The 19,986-nt window shown below is 35.5% G+C and overlaps 3 protein-coding genes across 4 annotated transcripts; 1 reads left to right on the top strand and 2 right to left on the bottom strand.

Annotated features, from left to right (window-relative positions):
• Positions 1-3,693: 3,693 nt before the first annotated feature.
• Positions 3,694-7,783, top strand: LOC140987897 (AP-1 complex subunit sigma-2). The gene is made up of 7 exons (XM_073456631.1): positions 3,694-3,842; positions 4,614-4,700; positions 4,936-5,027; positions 5,152-5,260; positions 5,350-5,385; positions 7,366-7,452; positions 7,525-7,783. The coding sequence occupies exons 1-7, from the start codon at positions 3,840-3,842 to the stop codon at positions 7,594-7,596; spliced, it is 486 nt and encodes a 161-aa protein (XP_073312732.1). The 5' UTR covers positions 3,694-3,839; the 3' UTR covers positions 7,597-7,783.
• Positions 7,784-8,244: 461 nt separating this feature from the next.
• Positions 8,245-12,931, bottom strand: LOC140987896 (uncharacterized). 2 transcript variants are annotated; one of them, XM_073456629.1, is made up of 8 exons: positions 12,649-12,931; positions 12,498-12,568; positions 11,632-11,713; positions 11,235-11,356; positions 10,831-10,953; positions 10,579-10,620; positions 9,917-10,086; positions 8,245-8,840 (listed from the first exon to the last, which is right to left on the bottom strand). In XM_073456629.1, exons 1-8 carry the CDS (start codon positions 12,692-12,694, stop codon positions 8,636-8,638), a joined length of 861 nt encoding a protein of 286 aa, XP_073312730.1. In that variant the 5' UTR covers positions 12,695-12,931; the 3' UTR covers positions 8,245-8,635. The 2 variants fall into 2 exon arrangements, with proteins under 2 accessions (XP_073312730.1, XP_073312731.1); XM_073456630.1 differs by lacking the exon at positions 10,579-10,620 and having other exon boundaries at positions 12,649-12,930.
• A 3,379-nt stretch (positions 12,932-16,310) lies between these two features.
• On the bottom strand, positions 16,311-17,887 carry LOC140987267 (uncharacterized). The gene is made up of 5 exons (XM_073455712.1): positions 17,726-17,887; positions 17,286-17,358; positions 17,081-17,156; positions 16,863-16,953; positions 16,311-16,754 (listed from the first exon to the last, which is right to left on the bottom strand). The coding sequence occupies exons 1-4, from the start codon at positions 17,870-17,872 to the stop codon at positions 16,920-16,922; spliced, it is 330 nt and encodes a 109-aa protein (XP_073311813.1). The 5' UTR covers positions 17,873-17,887; the 3' UTR covers positions 16,311-16,754; positions 16,863-16,919.
• Between the last annotated feature and the right edge of the window lie 2,099 nt (positions 17,888-19,986).

The raw sequence follows: 19,986 nt of genomic DNA on the forward strand, positions 1-19,986 counted from the left end.
TTATTGAAGTTCCACAAATCGCTGATGAAAATCCAGTAGATCAAGTTGTTAATAAAGAAAAACAATAAATTGTTGATCAACCAAACAACTTAAGGAGATCTACTAGAATAAGAAGATCAGCTATATCTAGTGATTATATTGTGTATTTAAAAGAATCAGACTTTAACATCAGAACCGAAATGATCCTGAAATGTTTTCACAAGCCATGAGTTGTAATGAGTCAAATTATGGTTTAATGCTGTGAAAGAAGAGGTGAATTCTATGGCAGTTAATGGAGTCTGGGATCTTGTTCAGTTGCCTGATGGTATAAAAGCCATTGGATGTAAATAGATCTTCAAAACAAAGAAAGACTCATTAGGCAACATTGAAAGGTATAAAGCAAGATTCGTTGCTAAAGGATTCACTCAGCAGGAAGGAATCGATTATAAGGAGACTTTTTCTCCTGTATCTAAGAAAGCTTCTCTCCGTATCATTCTAACATTAGTTGCACATTTTGACTTAGATTTACAACAAATGGATGTGAAAACAGCTTGTCTCAATGGAGAATTAGAAGAAGAGGTTTATATGAAACAACCTGAAAGATTCTTCTCTAGTAATTGTGAGCAATTGGTTTGTAAGCTTAAGAAATCTATATATGGATTGAAACAAGCTTCATGTCAATGGTATTTGAAATTTCATGATATTATCTCTTCATTCGGATTCGTAGGGAATATCATGGATCAATGTTTATACTAGAAGGTCAGTGGGAGTAAAATTTGTTTCATTATTCTATATGTGGATGATATATTACTTGCAACCAATGACAATAGTTTGTTATATGAGATGAAACAATTTCTCTCTAAAAAATTTGATATGAAGGATATGGGCGATGCATCTTATGTCATTGGTATTAAGATACGTAGAGACAGAATTAGAGGTATTCTAGGTCTGTCTCAAGAAACCTATATCAACAAAGTTTTAGAGAGATATCGGATGAAAGATTATTCACCAAGTACATCTCCCGTTGTGAAAGGCAATAAATTCAATTTGAGCCAATGCCCAAAGAATGATCTAGAGCGAGAACAAATGAAAAACATTCCTTATGCTTCTGCTGTCGGAAGCTTGATGTATGCTCAGGTTTGCACTAGACCTGACATTGCATTTATCGTTGGGATGTTGGGAAGATATCAGAGTAATTTGGACCATTGGAAAGCTGCAAAGAAAGTAATGAGGTACCTTCAAGGGACCAAAGATTATATGCTTATGTTCAGACGAACTGAGAATTTGGAAGTAATTGGCTACTCTGATTCAGACTACGCTGGCTGCATTGATTCACGAAAATCCATTTCAGGATATATTTTCATGCTAGCTGGTGGAGTTGTATCTTGGAGAATGTAAAGCAGATATTAACTGCTACTTCCACCACGGAAGCTGAGTTTGTAGCTTGTTTTGAAGCAACCTCACATGGTGTATGGTTGAAGAGTTTCATTTCGAGGCTTAGAATCATGGATTATATATCTAGGCCATTAAGAATATATTTTGAGAATTCAGCTGCTGTTTTTATGACTAAAAATAACAAAAATAGTAGTCGAAGCAAGCACATATACATTAAGTATTTAGCCATACGAGAACGTGTTAAATATAAGAAGTTACTTATCGAACACATTAGCACTGAATTGAAGATTGCAGATCCTTTGACTAAAGGCATGCCACCATTGAAATTGAAAGATCATACAGAAAAAATGGGACTTGGTTCTTTTATGTAATTTTGTTGTAAGAACAAATTTAATGAAACTATGATGTGATATTTTCTCATATTTGTTATGCACACATTCATTTGAGAAATACCAATAAAGTTGAACCTAGAATAAACATAGGGTTTATTCATTATGTTACTTGAGATATATAATATATTGTGATACATGGAAGATAATAATCGTTTTTAGATGACATATCGCCATGATTCATGTATTTTGTTTTCTCCTATGGTAAATTAGATATATGTGTCAAGTGGGAGAATGTAAGAAAAAAATAACACATATCAAAGGAAGAAAAAAACTTGTAGAAAATAGCGACGGCCATTGCCTACAACTTTTGACAAAACATGCGTACACAGCCTCAACTTTAGAAAATTGAGATGCGTACACGCTTCTTCTTTTGACTCTCGGCTCCCGATACACTCATCGATGGTATGAGAAACGCCTATAAATAGCAGTGATTGAGCCTCATAAGCACACACCTCATAAGAAAATATACACAATCTACAGAGTGTTTTGAGTACTTAGAAGGCATCAATCGGAGGAAATCAGAAAAATAAAAAATTTTCAATGGCCGGAGGTAATTCTCGATCTACTTTCTTATATTGTTTATCATGTTCATATATATGTAGAAACATAATTTTTGAGAAAAATTCTGACAGATCCTTCCCCGGTGGTTGGGAATTCCTTCGTTTTTTCAGTGTTTGAATGCTTTTGGTGACATCTTTGGTCCCACCAGATTTTTCAAATTGTTTGCTCTAAATTTTGTGGGCGTGCCATGAACGCAATGTACAAATTTTTCAGGTAAAAACGAAAATCTAACTTCTAAAATATCAAATGATTTGAGTCCTCGATTTTGCTGTTAATTATAGCCTCCTCGATTTGATGTGACTAACACGAATATATTACATGAAAAATGAGAGAAAAATCTTCAAATGACAAGAACATGTGGCTTAGTTACTAAGAAGGGGAAGTTGGTAAAAAATCCCCAATCAAAACATTTCTTTGGGTTCACTCCCTACCCACAAAATTGTGGTACTATGTCATACAAATTGTGGTACACTTCATGTGGAAATGTGGTACACTTCATGTGAAAATGTAGTACTAAAAAGTACCCAGGGACTGAACACAAAAAAAAAACGACGGCTGGGGACTGAAGGCCAATTTCCCGTACTAAGAAATAGAATCAACATTTTACAAATCCGACAAATGAAAATGAACGCTAAAAATTGAAATAAACTTGAAACTAATATGAACAAAGTGTTTATAGATTTGAGTTGTCTTCGTCTGATATTTTTTCAGCCCTTTTGTTCGACCAACCTTCGATCCCATGAATTTTCCAGTAGGTTATTTGGAAATTTTCAAACACAGATTCACATATTTTTTATGTTTGCAGTTTCTCTTGAAGATCTTCCATTTGAGGGTTTGGAATTTTTTTTCTTCTTCATTCAATTCGATTTTATGGCTCAAGATGAACAAAGGGGACGTGTTTTAATCCCATTTTCATTTCAGTTTTGTCTATTTTCATGTTATTAGAGCATGCTTGGTGGCCTGGATTTGTTATCTTCCAATAATTTCGACTGGAAAAATGTTTCTCTAGAACATGAAGTTCCTCTTTTGCTAATCAATTAATTATGAAAGTAAGTATTTCGTATGATTTAATGTTCATCTATAGGTTCAACATTTAACNAAATAATTATATATATTAATAAAGTGTTAAACTTTAATGTAAGTCACATGTGACTTAGCGGATAAAATTTTTGTTACTTAATCTTCAAATTATAGGTTCAATTTCTATTTTGATTTTTTTATATTTATTTTTATAATTTATATATCAAAATTATAATATCTCACTATTTTTTATAAATTACGTTTTGATCATTATTTAAATATAAATCAAATAAATTATAAAAATAATACGACGTCGGTATAATAATTAATACAGGTAACCAAACCATTTGGATTGAAATTTAGATGAGCTGACCAAAATAAAAAGACGCCGCGAATTAGGGGGCCGATACACGGAGGAAGTAAATAACTGTAGCGGAGGAGGGATTCGGATCCGCCGAGGCAGCGTAGCGGAGTAGTGACACCACCGCAGCCATGGTTAGTTTTCATCGATCGTCATCTAGCCTAATTATCCCCTTTTAGGAGTTCTGATTTCCTGATTTGCTTGTGTATCATACGTATCTCAAATAGAAATGAAATCCCTAGACTGCCATGGATGTGATTTGTTTTTCGTGAGCGATCAAATTCGCCTTGTCATTTTAGCTGTGTATTTTGATGGATCCCATTTGCTTCCGTTCAGATCGCTATTTGTTGAACATGTTATGCCTCTGACATTGGTCTCACTGAAAATAATTGGATAATTGGGAGAGATTATGGGAGTATGTACTATAGATTTATGCAGTTTAAGAATTTCAATTGAAATGTTCTAGTTGCACCTGAATGACCTGATGAATCAGCATATTGTAAAGACTGAGCTCTTCAGGTAAAATTTAAGTCCAAGAGAAGTTACGTTTTGATGCCCGTGAAGATATAATGTATCTGCGGTGTTTGTCTCTAATATTCAGTATGTTTTCCAAGTCAGAATTTGGTAGTAGTAGGATGTTTCCATCATCTATTACGGCGGTGAGAAGTTTCCTTAAGGGACCGATATCCTTGAGGTAGTGCAAAGACTCTATACTTGGCTTTTACACAAAAGCTTTATGGTATCAACTCTGAATCTGTTTTTCCTCAATTCTGAATTATACATCAAACTGCTTCTGTTTAACAAGTGATTGGAGATATGGTAATTTTCACTTTGATACTAATCTGTTATTTCTGTATCTATGTTCACACAGAGTTGATAAGCTATCAAGTGTCATATTATTTCAGATTCAATTTGTTCTTCTTATTAGCCGGCAAGGGAAAGTGAGGTTGACTAAGTGGTATTCGCCTTATTCTCAAAAAGAAAGAACAAAGGTATAGTGGTTTCCTTCTCCATTTCATGATTTGATGAAGAATTTTTTGTTCTACTGATCAGCCGTGTTCTTTTTCTCAATTATCTGTTTTTTATGCTTTGACTTATTGGATTGGGTGAAAACATGGAATTATCATAAAGAGACTTTTCTATCTTGGTGGATTATCTAATTCCTTAAAATTAATTAATTTTTTTTAAGTACATTGCATTTTAAAACTTTTTTCTTTCGATATAAAGGTAATCCGGGAGCTTAGTGGCTTGATCCTAACTCGAGGTCCCAAACTATGCAATTTTGTGGAGTGGAGAGGATACAAAGTTGTTTACAAAAGGTTAGTAACCTTTATTTTAACTCAGCCTTGCGAGAGATTCGATTTATTACCGGGAAAAAAACATCCAGCCTTCTCTTCAGTGGTTTGGGTATTTAATTTTTTGCATCTTTTGCTAATTCTGCAGATATGCAAGCCTTTATTTCTGCATGTGCATTGACCAGAATGATAATGAATTGGAGGTCCTTGAAATTATCCATCACTTTGTGGAGATTCTAGACCGCTACTTTGGAAGTGTGAGACTTGATATGATTTGATCATGTATTAATTTTTGTCGTTATAAATCTGATCTTACATTGAATCAAAATTTATCTTGTTTCTTTAGGTGTGTGAACTGGATTTGATCTTTAATTTCCATAAGGTATGGTTTCCTGTCCCATTTGCTTATAAAATCTTGATAGGTTTTTTCGTATTTATGCATTATCGGTTGAAGTTCTTATAATGGAGTTAATACAGTAGGTTGAGAATGTTATTTTAACTTAGGCAAACTTGTTGGATGATTTGAGGTGGCCGAAATCGTTTGGTGATTCCTTTAGGTGTTATGGCATGAACTGTCGTCGTCATGCTTTGTTGGGCTCCAGGCATCATAGCACATTCCTATTAGTTGCGGGGTCGGCTACATGGATATTAGTTCTCCAAACTAAGTGATTTTCCTACATAGCATCTCTTAAACTAATATATAAGATATCCTCCTTAACCATTACCATTTTTATCCAAATTTTCAATGACCTATCCCTCTTTCTACTCTTTCTATTAACCTATCAATCTAAGATGTGTCGGATTGGGGTCATGTTTGGTCTTCTCTTCACATGACCAAACCATGTTAGACGTCTTTCTCTAATCTTATCCTCAATGAGGCTACACCTAAATATCTCATAATTCTTTCATTCCTAATTCTATCATTACACATTTTTCCTCGCATCCATCATAACACACACATCTCTGCTACTGTTATCTCATGCATATGTAGTCCTGTAGTAGCCCAATACTACGATCCATAAAGCATAGTTGGTCGAACAATAGTCTTGTGACAATTTCCTTTCAATCTCTCAGACATCATTCTATCGAATAAGATTTCTGATGTCATCATCTATTTCATCCAACTCGCTTTAATCATATGGTCTATGTGCTCTCTAATTTCACATGTCTTTTGGATAATAGATCCTAAATGGCGAAAAGCTTCACACTCTGAGATTTCTCGACCTTCAATCTCAATTGGGCTACCTATTCGTCTAGATTCAGAACCAAAGTTACAAGCTAAATGTTCTGTTTTTGAGTCACTAATTCTAAAATATTTACTCTCAAGAACTTCACGTCATCTATCTGATTTTTTATTTACACCTTTATTTTCGTCTATCAGGACAATAGTCTCGTCAGCTCATCCTTAACCAAAGCACAGAGGTAATGGTTTAAAGCCAATCCTTGATGAAGTCCTACTGCCGCAAAAAATTCACATGACATCCTTCCAATAGACCCTAGTTACGACTTCATACATATCTTTGATGATCTCGATGTAGCATTGAAGCACATGCTTCCTTCTAAGTATCCACCAAATTAATTTTCTAAGCACTCTATCATAGGTTTCTCTAAGTCGATAAATACCATATGCATGCTCTTCTGTTGTTCTCTATATTTCTGAAAATAGCTTCCATTATGGACTTACCGGGAATAAAACCTAATTGGTTCTATGGTACCCACGCTTATCTGTCCTGAAACAAAAGAGCCTGTCTCTGCTCCTTTCCTGGCTAGGTTGGCTCAGAACTGTGTCTGAATGGGCTTTTCTTGGTCAGGGTGGGGCCATCTGATTGCAAGCATTTGATTCTTCTGATTTCTAATTTTGAAAAATATATTGTTTTTTCCTTGGTTCAGCTTGACTTTGTGAAGGTAGTGAAATTATTTTTACATATATTTGAAATCTTGATGGCCTATCGGATAGGATGATGAAGAAACCAATTTAATAATCTATAGTAAGAATCAGTAAATTACTTTTCGTAGATATTATTTGGGGAATTATATAATGGTGTAATTTAAGATTTTGAATGACCAGACATTGCAACAAATTCATTTTTCCCTCTATTTTGCTATTTTTATGCCATGCAGTTTTGCAACCGGATTGCACAAAGTTTTATTTCATATTTTATAAATTAATTCACTTGTTTCCTATGATCCTCTATTTGACGAAGACCTCCAAATAGTCTTACCTTTGATATCTTGACAATGTGGATCTGAACATGGTTTTAGTTTAAGTAGTGCAATTGTCCTACTCCATCACTCGTTTATTCAAACCGATTTATGGAATTTTTTCCTGTAATTTAAAGATTTCTTCCGAACGCATCGACAGGCCTATTACATCTTGGATGAAGTTCTAATAGCTGGTGAACTTCAAGAGTCGAGCAAGAAAACTGTTGCACGCCTAATAGCTGCTCAGGTGAGCAATTTATAGTTTGTGGTGCATTCCATTCAAAAGTACACTGCTCAATCATCGGTAATTTGTTTGTAGGATTCTCTGGTGGAGGCGGCTAAGGAGCAAGCAAGTTCTATAAGTAACATGATTGCCCAGGCGACAAAATGAAATGCGAGTAGTATAAATGCTTCGTTTTGTACATTTTGGTTTCATTGCTGTTGTATCAGAGTTGCACATGACCTATATAACTTAGCGTTTACCGATAACTCGATCTGCTGTACTGAGCGTTTGCTTTCCTTGATCTATGTTGTATTGGTCTTCAGGACCCTATCATTCTTTGCTTCTCTTTCTTTCATCTCCAAGTATGATCTTACCTCTAACTGAGCAAATATTTCATTAGTGCATCCAAAAATATAACGTGAACACTTCATATCATCTGGTGTATGACATGTTTTTGGACGTTCGATTTGTCAATTAAATGTGTGAAATGTGAAGGTAGAATGATTTCTCGAGCGATGTCTGGACTCTAAGACTCTACTTATCAACTATGTATCTCACGATTCAAAAAATCATGATGATAATAATTTCTATATACATATTTGGGTTATTAATTTCTTATTTATTTTGCAATTGACTCCTCCTGCCAGTGCCTTCTCATCTTTCCCGGCAAAAAATACATTGTTCCTACAAATACATCATCGTCAAATACAATTTCAGAATTTGAAACTCTTGTATTTTTTGTCACTTTAAACCAAACAAAAATTTCTAACGTTATTCACAAAAAAAGCTAACAAGAAATTTTTTTTAAAACAGGAAAAACAAGAAAACCCAACAAACGCAACCAGTAGTTCAACATTAGTCCGTGGTGTCCAGCACAGTATACCCAGTAATTCAAGAAAACTGTCATAAAACCTGCGCATACATTCTCTTTTCCCTGGGGGAGGATCAAATTCAACGTACGCCCCAAAACCCGCCGAGGACGAAACTCACGAACGTTGAGGCTGTACATACGATTTGATTATCAACAAATTATCTCATCTCTTCAATGTCATCATAATGATTCAGCTCTATTTATATATTGTGACTGAACCAGCCCAATCAGGCGCAGGGAAGAGCCAAACAACTTCAGGAGATGTTATAAATCAACGACGCATACATGGGAAGATTCAAGAAAAATCCAGCAGACTGAAGTTTATCATGTTATCTCTCAGTTTGTTAGGATTTGAATAAAATTTAGGCCCAGAACTTGATCCCAAACACGTAGCATTATATGTCGTAGCCTCTCTTCGTACTTATACACGATGGACATAAATACACAGATGACAGTCTTCGCTACCCAATCTTCTATCGACTCTGACACCAACTTCATGACCATTTTCATCATCAACATCACCATCGACTCCGTCAAAGTCCTGTCAAGTATAAATTTATTCAAGCATTAATCTAAATTTACACGAAATATATTTTAGATTACACAGAAACGCCGGTCGATTGTATTTGAATGATATCGAACTTTAAATGTGCTGAAATCGCTGGGACAAGCTAACTACACATTTAAAAAGAAAATCATGCCTTCAAAATGTAGGTTATAATCTTGTGATCGTCTTTAAATTTACATAATCCAAATGTTCGTGGCATACTCCCAAGAGATGACGAATATTTCTAGCATACTTGCACCGTTGTGCAAGATAGTTTTGAGTAGAAATAGCATACTTTTAAAAGCTTGCACATAGTTGAATTAATCCATACCTACTGCACTATATACCTAAGCAAAAGCATACCTCAACACTGTATCACCACATATAAAGTATCAAATATCAAGAAATACTTGTCACAATTCTTATGTGAAGTGTTTTTCTTCTTCTTCTTTTTTTTTTGGAAAGTTGCATTTCCGATTTTATATATTTTATTTTTTACGATTTTTGTTCTCTATATTGTCAAACTTTACATAGTCTGCTATCTTTGTTTTTATGACAATTTTAGTCATTTTCTCCGACTTGACAGTGATGTGGCCTTGATGCAGCACCGATGTGGCAATGACGTATATAGTGGCATATCAGTAATGTCAATGAAAAATTACTAAAATTGCCAAAAATCGAAAGATATAGGACTACAACTGAAATTTCATAACATAGATGACCAAAAATCGAAAAGAAGCAAATATACAGGACCAAACTTGCAATTTTCCTTTTTTCTTTGAGAAAAATAATCCCCCCACTTATGTGCTGTTGTGACTAGAATCCAAAATATTTCAAAGACAATAGACTTCAATATGAAAATACCAGAAGTTTATTTTCAAGAGAGAGGCCGTTTATATCCAGAAAACATGATTTTATACTTTAGTTAATAACCAGAAGAAAAAAACTTGAAAAATAATAATCATGGATTTTATTATAATTAAGACTTACTAGCGTGCACAGTTTTTCTAAAGAAGTACTTTAATGTGAAAGGTGGAGCCATGAATAAAGGTAAAACAATAGATGAATACCAGATTAGAGAACATGTCTGCTTCATGAGGTAGTAGGATACCACAACAACAAAAGTGCCGATGAAGCACATCAAGATCAATCCACCAACGCGATTAATGTTCCTATCCCTCACCGAAATTTGAATCACTTGAGATTCACTCGCTTCAATGTTGGACCCTGGTTCATCGACCTGTCATAAGGGAAAAATTTGTAGCTCGGTTCATGGTTTGTCAACTCCCTAGTCTCGCATGCAGCAGAATGTGAACAGAAGGTCAAATTCCATCAAGTGAAGGGGACAGTTATTGGACAACAGATAATATGGTGTGGAATGGATGGAACGAATTGTAAAATGGGATAGGAAACGTACAGATTGTTTGTGGTAACTTGTATTACGGTATATTTTATAACGCATTACATTATTTTTTTAAATTTAACTTTCGCGTCGGATAGAATAATCTATTACGATGTGTGGTTATGCATTCTATAGTAGTTCATAGTTTAAAACAATTGACACTTCGCCAGAGTTAAATTTTTGAACTCTAACCAGATAAAACTTCAATGTGAATACACTAGAATTTGATGATGAATTGTTAACTAATGAATTATGGTTTCATGTATATAAATATTTCCAAGAGCATTATGCAGATCTAATGAAATGGGGAAAGAGCAAGATGATTTTCGACTGTAAATCCTTGTGCTGATTTTTGACAACAGAGTTGGTGACCTGCAGGAACGCCGGAAAAAGTGCGCTTAACATATATACTAGTTTTGTTGAGTGTTTTCAATATGAGAAACTTTGTTATTAAAAAAAATATTTATAATTTTTGGTTTTGATAAGAAATTAGATTGTTCCTAAGCAAACTTATTCAGCCCGCCCTATAAATTACTACACATCAAGGAGCATGAGAAAAGAGTTGTCTAAACTTCAATTAACCTCGGATGTTGCCAAAGATTCTCTCAAGTTGTGATCATCAAGGGTTGCAACTTGAGCTTGTAGTAAAGTGTAAACCACTTGAAGTTTGCTCTCTTCAATCATATGAGCTACCGCCGTATTGAACTACAAAATGAACAGTTTAAAGATTGTTATATCTTGTGACCCCAGTTTATATAAAGCGACATGATTTTCAATTTTGGGATGAAATATGATGCTTAGCATCATCTCAAATCACCAGTTTTGAAATAACATTTCACAGACATAACTACATATATGAAATACAAAGTAGAGCACCAATTTCAAACAGAAGATTTTGAATGTTAAAGCATGAGACAAAATGAGCATGGGAGTAAAGATGTAAATTACGACTCTATCAGAATGGTATGAACTCAAATTATAGATACCAAATTTGGGGCATCTGCTCTGGTTGTACCAGGCCTTGCAAGAACACTTTGAATCTTGAATATGTCCCTGCCCTTCCAAGTCTGCAAGCTGGTAGGAGCCCTCCTTGGAGCTTGCGTTTTCACTACAGAATCAGTGTTTTAATTTTGAGTTTCGATTGAAGAACTTTTATGGATCTTTAAATCTTTTCGCAATAACTATCATAATAGTAAAACCAGATGTCAACAATTCTAGGGGATAAGTAGGACTAAACCAACCACCTTAACTGAAAAAAAAAAATAATAATAATAAAAATTTAAGATCTAACCATTCTAAAGATATAAATTTTCATCTCCCATAACATATAATATCCTTAGAAGGTAAAAGCCAAAAGAAGTCGTGTGGAAAAATTAAAACCACCTGTAACCTCACAAGATCCCCCTGGAGGAAGAACTTCGATCCACGGCTGAACACCATACCGTCTCCGCTTTGTGCATAGAACCTGAATTTTTATGAGAAAGGGGAGCAGATGGTAAGACAATGATGGCTTGAAGCTCATCTGGTATCAACGACCCAAGTTTGGTACGAGGCATCGGATTTAGACTAAATTGTAACAAACTCTTCCTCAACTCAACAAAAAAACTAGAACAGGTAAAAAAAACTTCATTTAGGTCCCCTGTGTATGCGAGTGTGTATCATATCTATCCGAGTATCAAAATTATCATACAACGATTAAAGATTATATTTGTTAATCATTTGAGAGTAGGTATCTTGTCAGACGGTCTCACGAATCTTTATCTACGGGTTAACCCTACCGATATTCACAATAAAAAGTAATAATTTTTCATGGATGACCCAAATAAGAGATTTTTCTCACAAAATACGACCCGTGAGACCGTCTCACACAAGTTTTTGCCATCATTTAAATAAGACTAAATCGATTATCTATAATAGTTATACAAACAATATTTAGATGACTAAAATTAATCAAAAGTAGATAGTTATAGGGCCAAGATTAATACTCCACTAAATAAAGTACTAAAATCCATTATTAACAAATAGAGACAAGATATTCCCAAAAAAAAACAAACAAAATACAACCTCGTACGCATGGGACCTAAATTTAACTTTGGAAAGACACCTTTAATCATGATTGTGATCAAGGTGGTGACACAATAAAGCACATATATGTTAATTTTTCTTTTTTCGCAAGAAATTTAAATTTTATAGAAAATGATAAACAATGGATTCAATAATCGACTGAAATCACCGACATTGATCATCACCTTAAAAGCGACATGATTTTCAGTGGTATTCCGCAATTTGATCGAAGAAGATAGCTGCTTGTTTCCCTCAACTGACGAAAACCAAAAACAAGAATAGGTAAAACCAAATCCAGAGCCAGCTGATCGAGTCAAGTTCAATCGAAAAACTTACCCCGAAACAGCAGCTCGGAAGTTTCGGAATCCAGCAACAAAGCCATGCCGCTTAATCCTCAATCCCAGTTCAAAACCAGCAATTTCATCAACTGGGGGGAAGTGAAAATCCGTGGCTACCTCGGCTGGTCTGGGCTTCGAATTTGTGGGAAATGTATGTTCAAACTTGTGAAATAAGCAAGTGCATGGAGCGATCGATGGGACGGAAATGGGTACTTATCAAATTCTTTGACGGAAACCGGATTTTTGATTCCGTTGACTTTTCAATGATTGTCTGTGGTCTCCCGTAAAACTGCGTGTCTCTAGCGCGTGTATCTATTTGTTTCTTTCCCAATGGTAAAAAGTCCAAATAAAGCATGTCATGTGAGGTATGTATACACGAGGACCCATGTAAATTTTAGTGGGGTGTATTCAATGTAGAGGTTTAATGATTTTTAATGATTTTTTTTAAATGATAGATTTTCGTGAATTTGGTATATTTTTATTGACTCTTATGGAATCTTGNAAACAACGAACGGAACACAGAAAGAAATACATAGAAATCATAATATTTTTTTTATCAAATCATTAATGATTCAAGAGTTGAATCATACCTCTGAAATTCGAGGAACCCTAGACTTATCTTTAGAGAGGAGAAAATCGTGGTCTTTGAATGAAGAAGAGAGATATATGGGTGAGAAAGATATTTTATTTGATTAAAAGTCTACCAAAATCTTTGGGGTGAATAGAAGACAATTTTTAAGTTTCTATAGTTGTACCTAGAGTTTTAAGGTTTGTACATAAAGAATTATATAAGAATCATTGTAAATCTATAGAAATATTGGATACCAATAGATTTTTATAGATTTTTAAAAAGTTAAGATTGAATACCACTAGATTTTTTAATACTCTATAAAAATCTAATTTTAATACCACTAAACTTTTATAGAGTTTATAAAAGTCTATGTTAAATACCTCTATACTTTTAAACTCTACAAAAGTCAATAAAAGTAATTAAATTTCCAAGATTGAATACATCCCCCTTACTAACAAGTATCACCATCCACTAGATGGTCAATCATTTTTTTAAACACTTCCAATATTGTGACCGGGCACGCGTTGTATGTGTTATTATTATTTTTAATTTGATCAAATAATACTAAACAATTAACACGAAATTATTTTCAATTTAGAAGAGTCGTTCGATTTAAAAATGAAGTTTTATTTAGGTTTTTCTATGTAAAATATGAGGTGACTTGATGAGGTTTTTAGTAGGGTAATTATGAAATTAAATATTTTGGTGTCCTCTAAGGTAGTTACTCTAAAGATCTCACACTTAATAATAATAATAATAATAATATATAATGAAAAGAAGAGGGAATTATGCCAAAACTTCCTACAGTTGTTGTCAAACATCAATACAATTGGTATCTAAGTTTCAAACATCTGAACTATGGTTATAATAGATGTTCATCAAGTCTACTTATAACTTGAGTTTTTGTTTACGGCCTTAATTCACCAATTTATAGGTCAAGAACTCTTACGCGTTATTTACTGTCTCTGTTGAGTGTCGAGTAAATTTTATTATTCTAATGTCAATTTCTAGGGGTGTTGAATAAACGTTAAGACCGAAAAAACTGATCAGAATTTTGATTTTTATGGTTCGGTTTTAAACTACTTTCGGCTAGTTCTGGTTTTGGTTTTTCGAAAATTTCGGTTTACAAAATTAAAAACCATAAAAACCGAACGGACTATTTTATATATGATAAATAATAAAATAGTCAAAAAAAGTAATTTATTATTTTCTTCATAAACTATTCATGTTCATGTTTTCTTTTGTCATTTCCAATGTTTCTCATGTGATAATTTATCTTTTTAGTTAGTTTTATGAATTATGATGTTTTTGGTTTTATCTAATTTTTGGTGGTATATTTGAAGATGATTATGTGTAGATGGTCGGAAGATATTATCAAAATTAAATCGTGCCCATTATTGGTGGGTTTTTTTTTTAAAATAATATTTTAAGCATTTATTTGTTTCAATTCGGAACATTAATAAGATGAGGTGGACATAATGGAACATGTTAAATTGCTATTTTGTAAAATAAATTACAAGCTACTTGTTTGATTATTTATTATGAATTTTGATTATATTTGTTTTAAATTGTTTATTTTATTTAATATTGAAACTTTGGTACTTTTAAATATTTTTAAAAAGTATTGAAATGTTTACACGTAATTCATCATTAGTAAAATATGCAACTTGATATATAACTAAATTTATTTCTCAAGCGGTATTAAATCAAAACGAAATGTAAAAAAACGAACCAAACCGGAAAAAAATGATTTGGTTTCAGATTATGAATTTGAAAATTCGAATAGTAATTTATTAAAACCGAACCAAATCGGCTATTGAACACCCCTACTTATTTCGAGACCCCTTATAGAAATCAAAAATCAAAATAATTTAATCAATTTTTATGGTTCTCTTTTAATGACCTCAAAAGAAATTATAGGTCTCTCGAACTCCACAAAAAATCATAAGTTGTGTTTTCCTATGTTTCTATTCAAAATCTCATCTCTCAAGTGACATATTTCGGATAAATTTAGCATCCAGTTTGTGATCTAAATTATAAAAACAAAAAATATTAGACAAAACAAACATAAATTTCAAATCAAATTATGTCAATATCTAGAAACAACCAATAAGTTTACAATTAATTAATTAAACACATAAGCATGCTCAACAATCTCATTATAAAATCAAGGAAAATAATAAAAAGTCACAAAGTGAAAGAATATTCAACTATCACTTGTCATCCAATCTTTTTGTTTGCCTTTTTTTTTTCTCCCTCTTGTGGTTCTTGACTAAGTACTCCATTTTCTATAGAAAATCGTTGTGTCCTCGGTGAAATGGGTTGGGTTCAAGCCCAATTTTTTTTTTCTTCCTGATTTGTAACATTTTTCTATATTTACCTCTAAAGCATCGGTATAGCCCTATTTGAATTCTTGTTATCATGGGATGTTGTTGGAGAACAACCAATGAAAGGATTGTGTATGATCAAACGTTAGTCATTTTATTAAAATTTATAATCAGTTAAAACGATGTAACTTAAATCTTTTAAATTGTATAACAGCTCATACATCATGTGTTGATCACTCTCTTAATATGATCAATTATCTCACCACAACAATCTTCCTCTTAATAATTCCACAAATTGAAAGTTTAAGGGATTTCTGCAAAAGAGCCATAGTGTTGGCAGCTTCGCAATTGCGTCTCTGAACAACGGTGTGCGAAAAAGGGATGAATGTGTCATGGAGTCGCCTGCGAGCGAGCACGGTGTCTGGAAAGACAAAGTTGTGTGTTTATCCTCGAGTAGAACGGCCAGTAAATGCATGCCGTCGCCATACAAGAGGGATGGCGGGGAAAAGGCGGTCCTGTTTGCCTTGCAGACATTATCTAGACGGTTTTTTTGCTAATGTAAATAAATAAGTTGAGCAAAAATTTTCACCCTTTTTAAGATCATTTGTTTGTATAAATTTGGATGTTTTTTAATTTATCATTTCATTTCTTGATTTTATTGCAGTATTTTACTGAGTATTATTTATTCACATACGTAGGAGGATGAATCTATTTTAAGAAATTAAATTTTATATACAGTTTTTTATTATTATTCAAAAACATAAAAGGGAAAAATCTGTATATAAAACACGAGTTAATGGTTTTTATACCTGTCTCCCAAAGTATCACCCACTTTCTCCCAGTGAGCCTTCCCTCTGTTTACAAGATGGCATTCCATTTCAAAGAAATCATCAATGATATATAACAACACATAATTTCAAGTGACGGTCAGTGCACATCTGTTGCATACTTGGAGGAGAGTGTTGAGAATCAGATTACCCTTTTCCTTTTATCAACTAGGATGTAATCAATTCAAACGCGTACAACGAAGGGTAAGAGCACTTGCTCACAGTTGTGTCCGATTCGGGCTTGAATTTAGGTCGGTGGTCAATGGAGTCTCTGAAGCAAGTTTTCCACCCTTATTTTTTGTTGTGTCGAGCTCAACGACTCCGTCTGCATGATTGTGTTTGCAACAAGAATAACAATAGAAGGAGAGATAGCATTCACCTACATAGTACAGTGTTCTTCAGTTAAGAGAAGGGGGGTGGGGGGACTCAAATGTCAAAGAAGACGCCATTAGGCAACAAAACATGTAGTTCTTAAAAAGATGCATACCCAAACACGACCATTCAAACCAACTGCAATCTCAAAGGCAAGCTTCTTCCCAAGCGTTTAGAGAACTGGGCATGTTGGAGATTTCAGCAACCTGAAATGGTAGTTAAGAGAAAACTGACTAAATAAAGAAATCGCCGGCTCTGTTCTGTCTATAGATGAAGCAAGAATCGTTCATTAACTGAATACAAAGACACAAGTGGAAAAAAAGACAATCATACATTCTCGATAATCCGGTTGATGATTCAAACGAGAATCCATCTTTAAGAGGACCATATTCTGCTGCTTTCCCACTGACTATAGAATTCAAAAGGAAAGAAAAGATTATTTACACAGATAACTTAAACCATATCTTTGTAAACTCAAAACTTGCATACTCAAACGTAAGTCTAAGCATAAACAGTAAAAAAAGGTAAAAATATCAACCATCCATGCATGATAACTCTGGGTTCATGCCAATGTTTGGCTTGAAAACACGGACATACAACAAAGTACCCATCTGCAGGCAATAAAAAGTTTCCCACGAGTAAGAATTACACTTATGTGTTAAAAAAGGGCATATTAGCATAGAATCATAACAACGATAAATGAGCACAGAACAACCAGCTTCTTTGAATATTTTTCAAGAATATAGTATGCAACATGATGCATAAAGTTATGAGTGCAGAAAACCACTTGTTCATCACAAGCATGATCTCAGTATCTACAGCTTACAGATGATGAAGTGTTGAAGGAATGCAAAATGGAATAACTGGTTCAATCCGTTTAGAGCTTTAAAAAGTCGACAATCATTTAAAAAGTCGACAATCATGTGTTACAAAGAATCACATCAAGAACGAGAAAAAACATACACAACATAAACTTACGTTAAACTTAGGAATGTTCCTCCTGGTTCCACCTTCAAAAGCAAGCACTGGCAAATATGCCACTGTTGGACCTTTTATATCCACAAGAAAATTCTGTCTCAAATAAACAAAGATAGGTGAGCCCCCACACAATATAATAATACACATATTGTCAAATTATATCAAGATAATCTATATTAAAAAGATAGGCGCGCGAATAGAAAATCATTCTGCTCATAAACTTGTAAAAGGAACGAAAGAAAAGCAACAACTGATTCCTTTCAATCAAGTGGTACATTTGGAGAACTAAAACAACCAGTCTTATTTTAAGTTTTTCAAATAAGCATCAGCATGACAAAAGAATTTGAAACATATAAGCAACTGATGTGTGTAAAGTCCTTTTCTTTAACTAGGAAGAATGCAGTATGATACCCCATGGATGAGCCCATCGAGATCCGGCCCATATCTAGGGCCCACAGGTGAAGGGCCCATGACGAGCCCAGGCATCCCCCTATAAATACCAGGTTTGAGCGTTCAGTTGAATTATTCACTATATTGTTTTCAGCAGCGCCCTTAGCTGCTCCCCCCATATATCCTCAGTCTCTGACTTGAGCGTCGGAGGGGCTACGCCAGGACACCCTCCTGGCCCCCTTCTAACGGTCTTTTTCTTGATTTCAGTCTCAGGGTGATCTTAAAGCCCACGTCTGAACTAGTGACGCTCGTTGGGATCGGACACGAAATTTCCCGTGAGTATCACTTGGCGCCGTCTGTGGGAATACTTGAGTTGAGACGTAGAGATGGTAGGCAGGAAAGGAAGTAGAAGGGCTACCTCAGCATCATCGCGTCCTCAGAGGGGACCCGAACAGTCTCATGTTGAGACAAGACATGAACAACCGCGTCTTGAGACGAGACATGAACAACCTCGTCAAGAGACAAGAACCGAGCAGCCCCTTCACGAGACAAGGGTCGAGCAAACCCGTCCCAATGAGAACGTGGGGAACTTAACCCTAGAGCAGTTGGGCCAATTTATCACCCGGACAGTGGATGAGGCCATGAAAAGAAATCAAGAGTCTGTGTTTGTAGAGGAGCAGGCCGCCCGTCAGGAACGTGAGGAAAATGTTGAAATCCACCAGAGCAGGGTGGAGGAGACGCAACCCCTCCCAACTGGGGAGATTAGTGAGATGGGGGAGATGTGGAAGGAGATACGGAGGTTGAGGGAGCAGGTAGGAAGCAGAGCGCCGGTACCCAAGAGAGGAAGCCCTTTTTCACTAGCCATCTTGGAGGAAGGGCTTCCTCTGAATTTCCGACAATCTAACATTGGTGAGTATGACGGACATACTGACCCTGAGGAACACTTGGGGAGATTTGAAAATGCAGCTTTGTTGCACCAATATTCAGATGGAGTTAGGTGCAGGGTGTTTCTGGGCACGTTGGTGAGGTCAGCCCAGCAGTGGTTTAACACCCTGCAGCCCAACTCCATACGTTCTTTTGAGGACTTTTCAGCTGCATTCTTGCACCGATTTGCTAGCAGTAAGAGGCACCAAAAAAATTATTTGAGCCTGTTCGTGATGAAACAACAGGAGTCTGAGACTTTGCGAGAATTTGTCCAGCGTTTTAACAATGCAGCGCTGGAGATACCATCAGCTACCCCGGACATCATGATAAGTGCCTTCACCCAAGGCTTGAGAGGAGGGGAGTTTTTTAAATCACTGGTCAAGAAACCTCCGTCGACCTATGATGACTTGCTGGCTCGGGCGGAAAAGTATGTAAATCTAGAGGATGCCCAACGGTATAGAAGGATGGAGCAGCGGCCCGGGGGAAGTAGGATGGAGGGGGGAGAGAGAGGAGGTAGGAAGAGAGGTTCAGGGGAGAAGGAGGAGGACAGAAATAGAAGTAGAGGACAATTCTCATCACATGTTCCTCTAAACAGGAATCGCGATAAGGTAATGGAGGTGAGGGAGCCAGAGGGAAGGTGGGAGAAGTCGCAGAGAGCGGAGGGCGGTGTTAGGATGCCTCCGGCGGACAAACGAGAGGCATCCTCATCCGGGGACCGACCGAAGCCTCGCCCATCTCCTAGGCGAGGTCGAGGTCCTCCTTGGATCAACCAGAGGGTCGGAGAGCCGAGAAGAGAAGGGCGGGGTCAAGATGTTCCTCGGGAACCTGTCGAGCCGAGGAGGAGAGCAGATGAAGATAACCACCCCACGAGAGGAATGATTCACATGATCTCGGGGGGTGCTACTGATGGAGACTCTGGGCGAGCTCGGAAAGCACACGGGAGGAGG

Source organism: Primulina huaijiensis, chromosome 11 (genome assembly GCF_012295235.1).
Source record: "Primulina huaijiensis isolate GDHJ02 chromosome 11, ASM1229523v2, whole genome shotgun sequence".
NCBI lineage: Eukaryota > Viridiplantae > Streptophyta > Magnoliopsida > Lamiales > Gesneriaceae > Primulina > Primulina huaijiensis.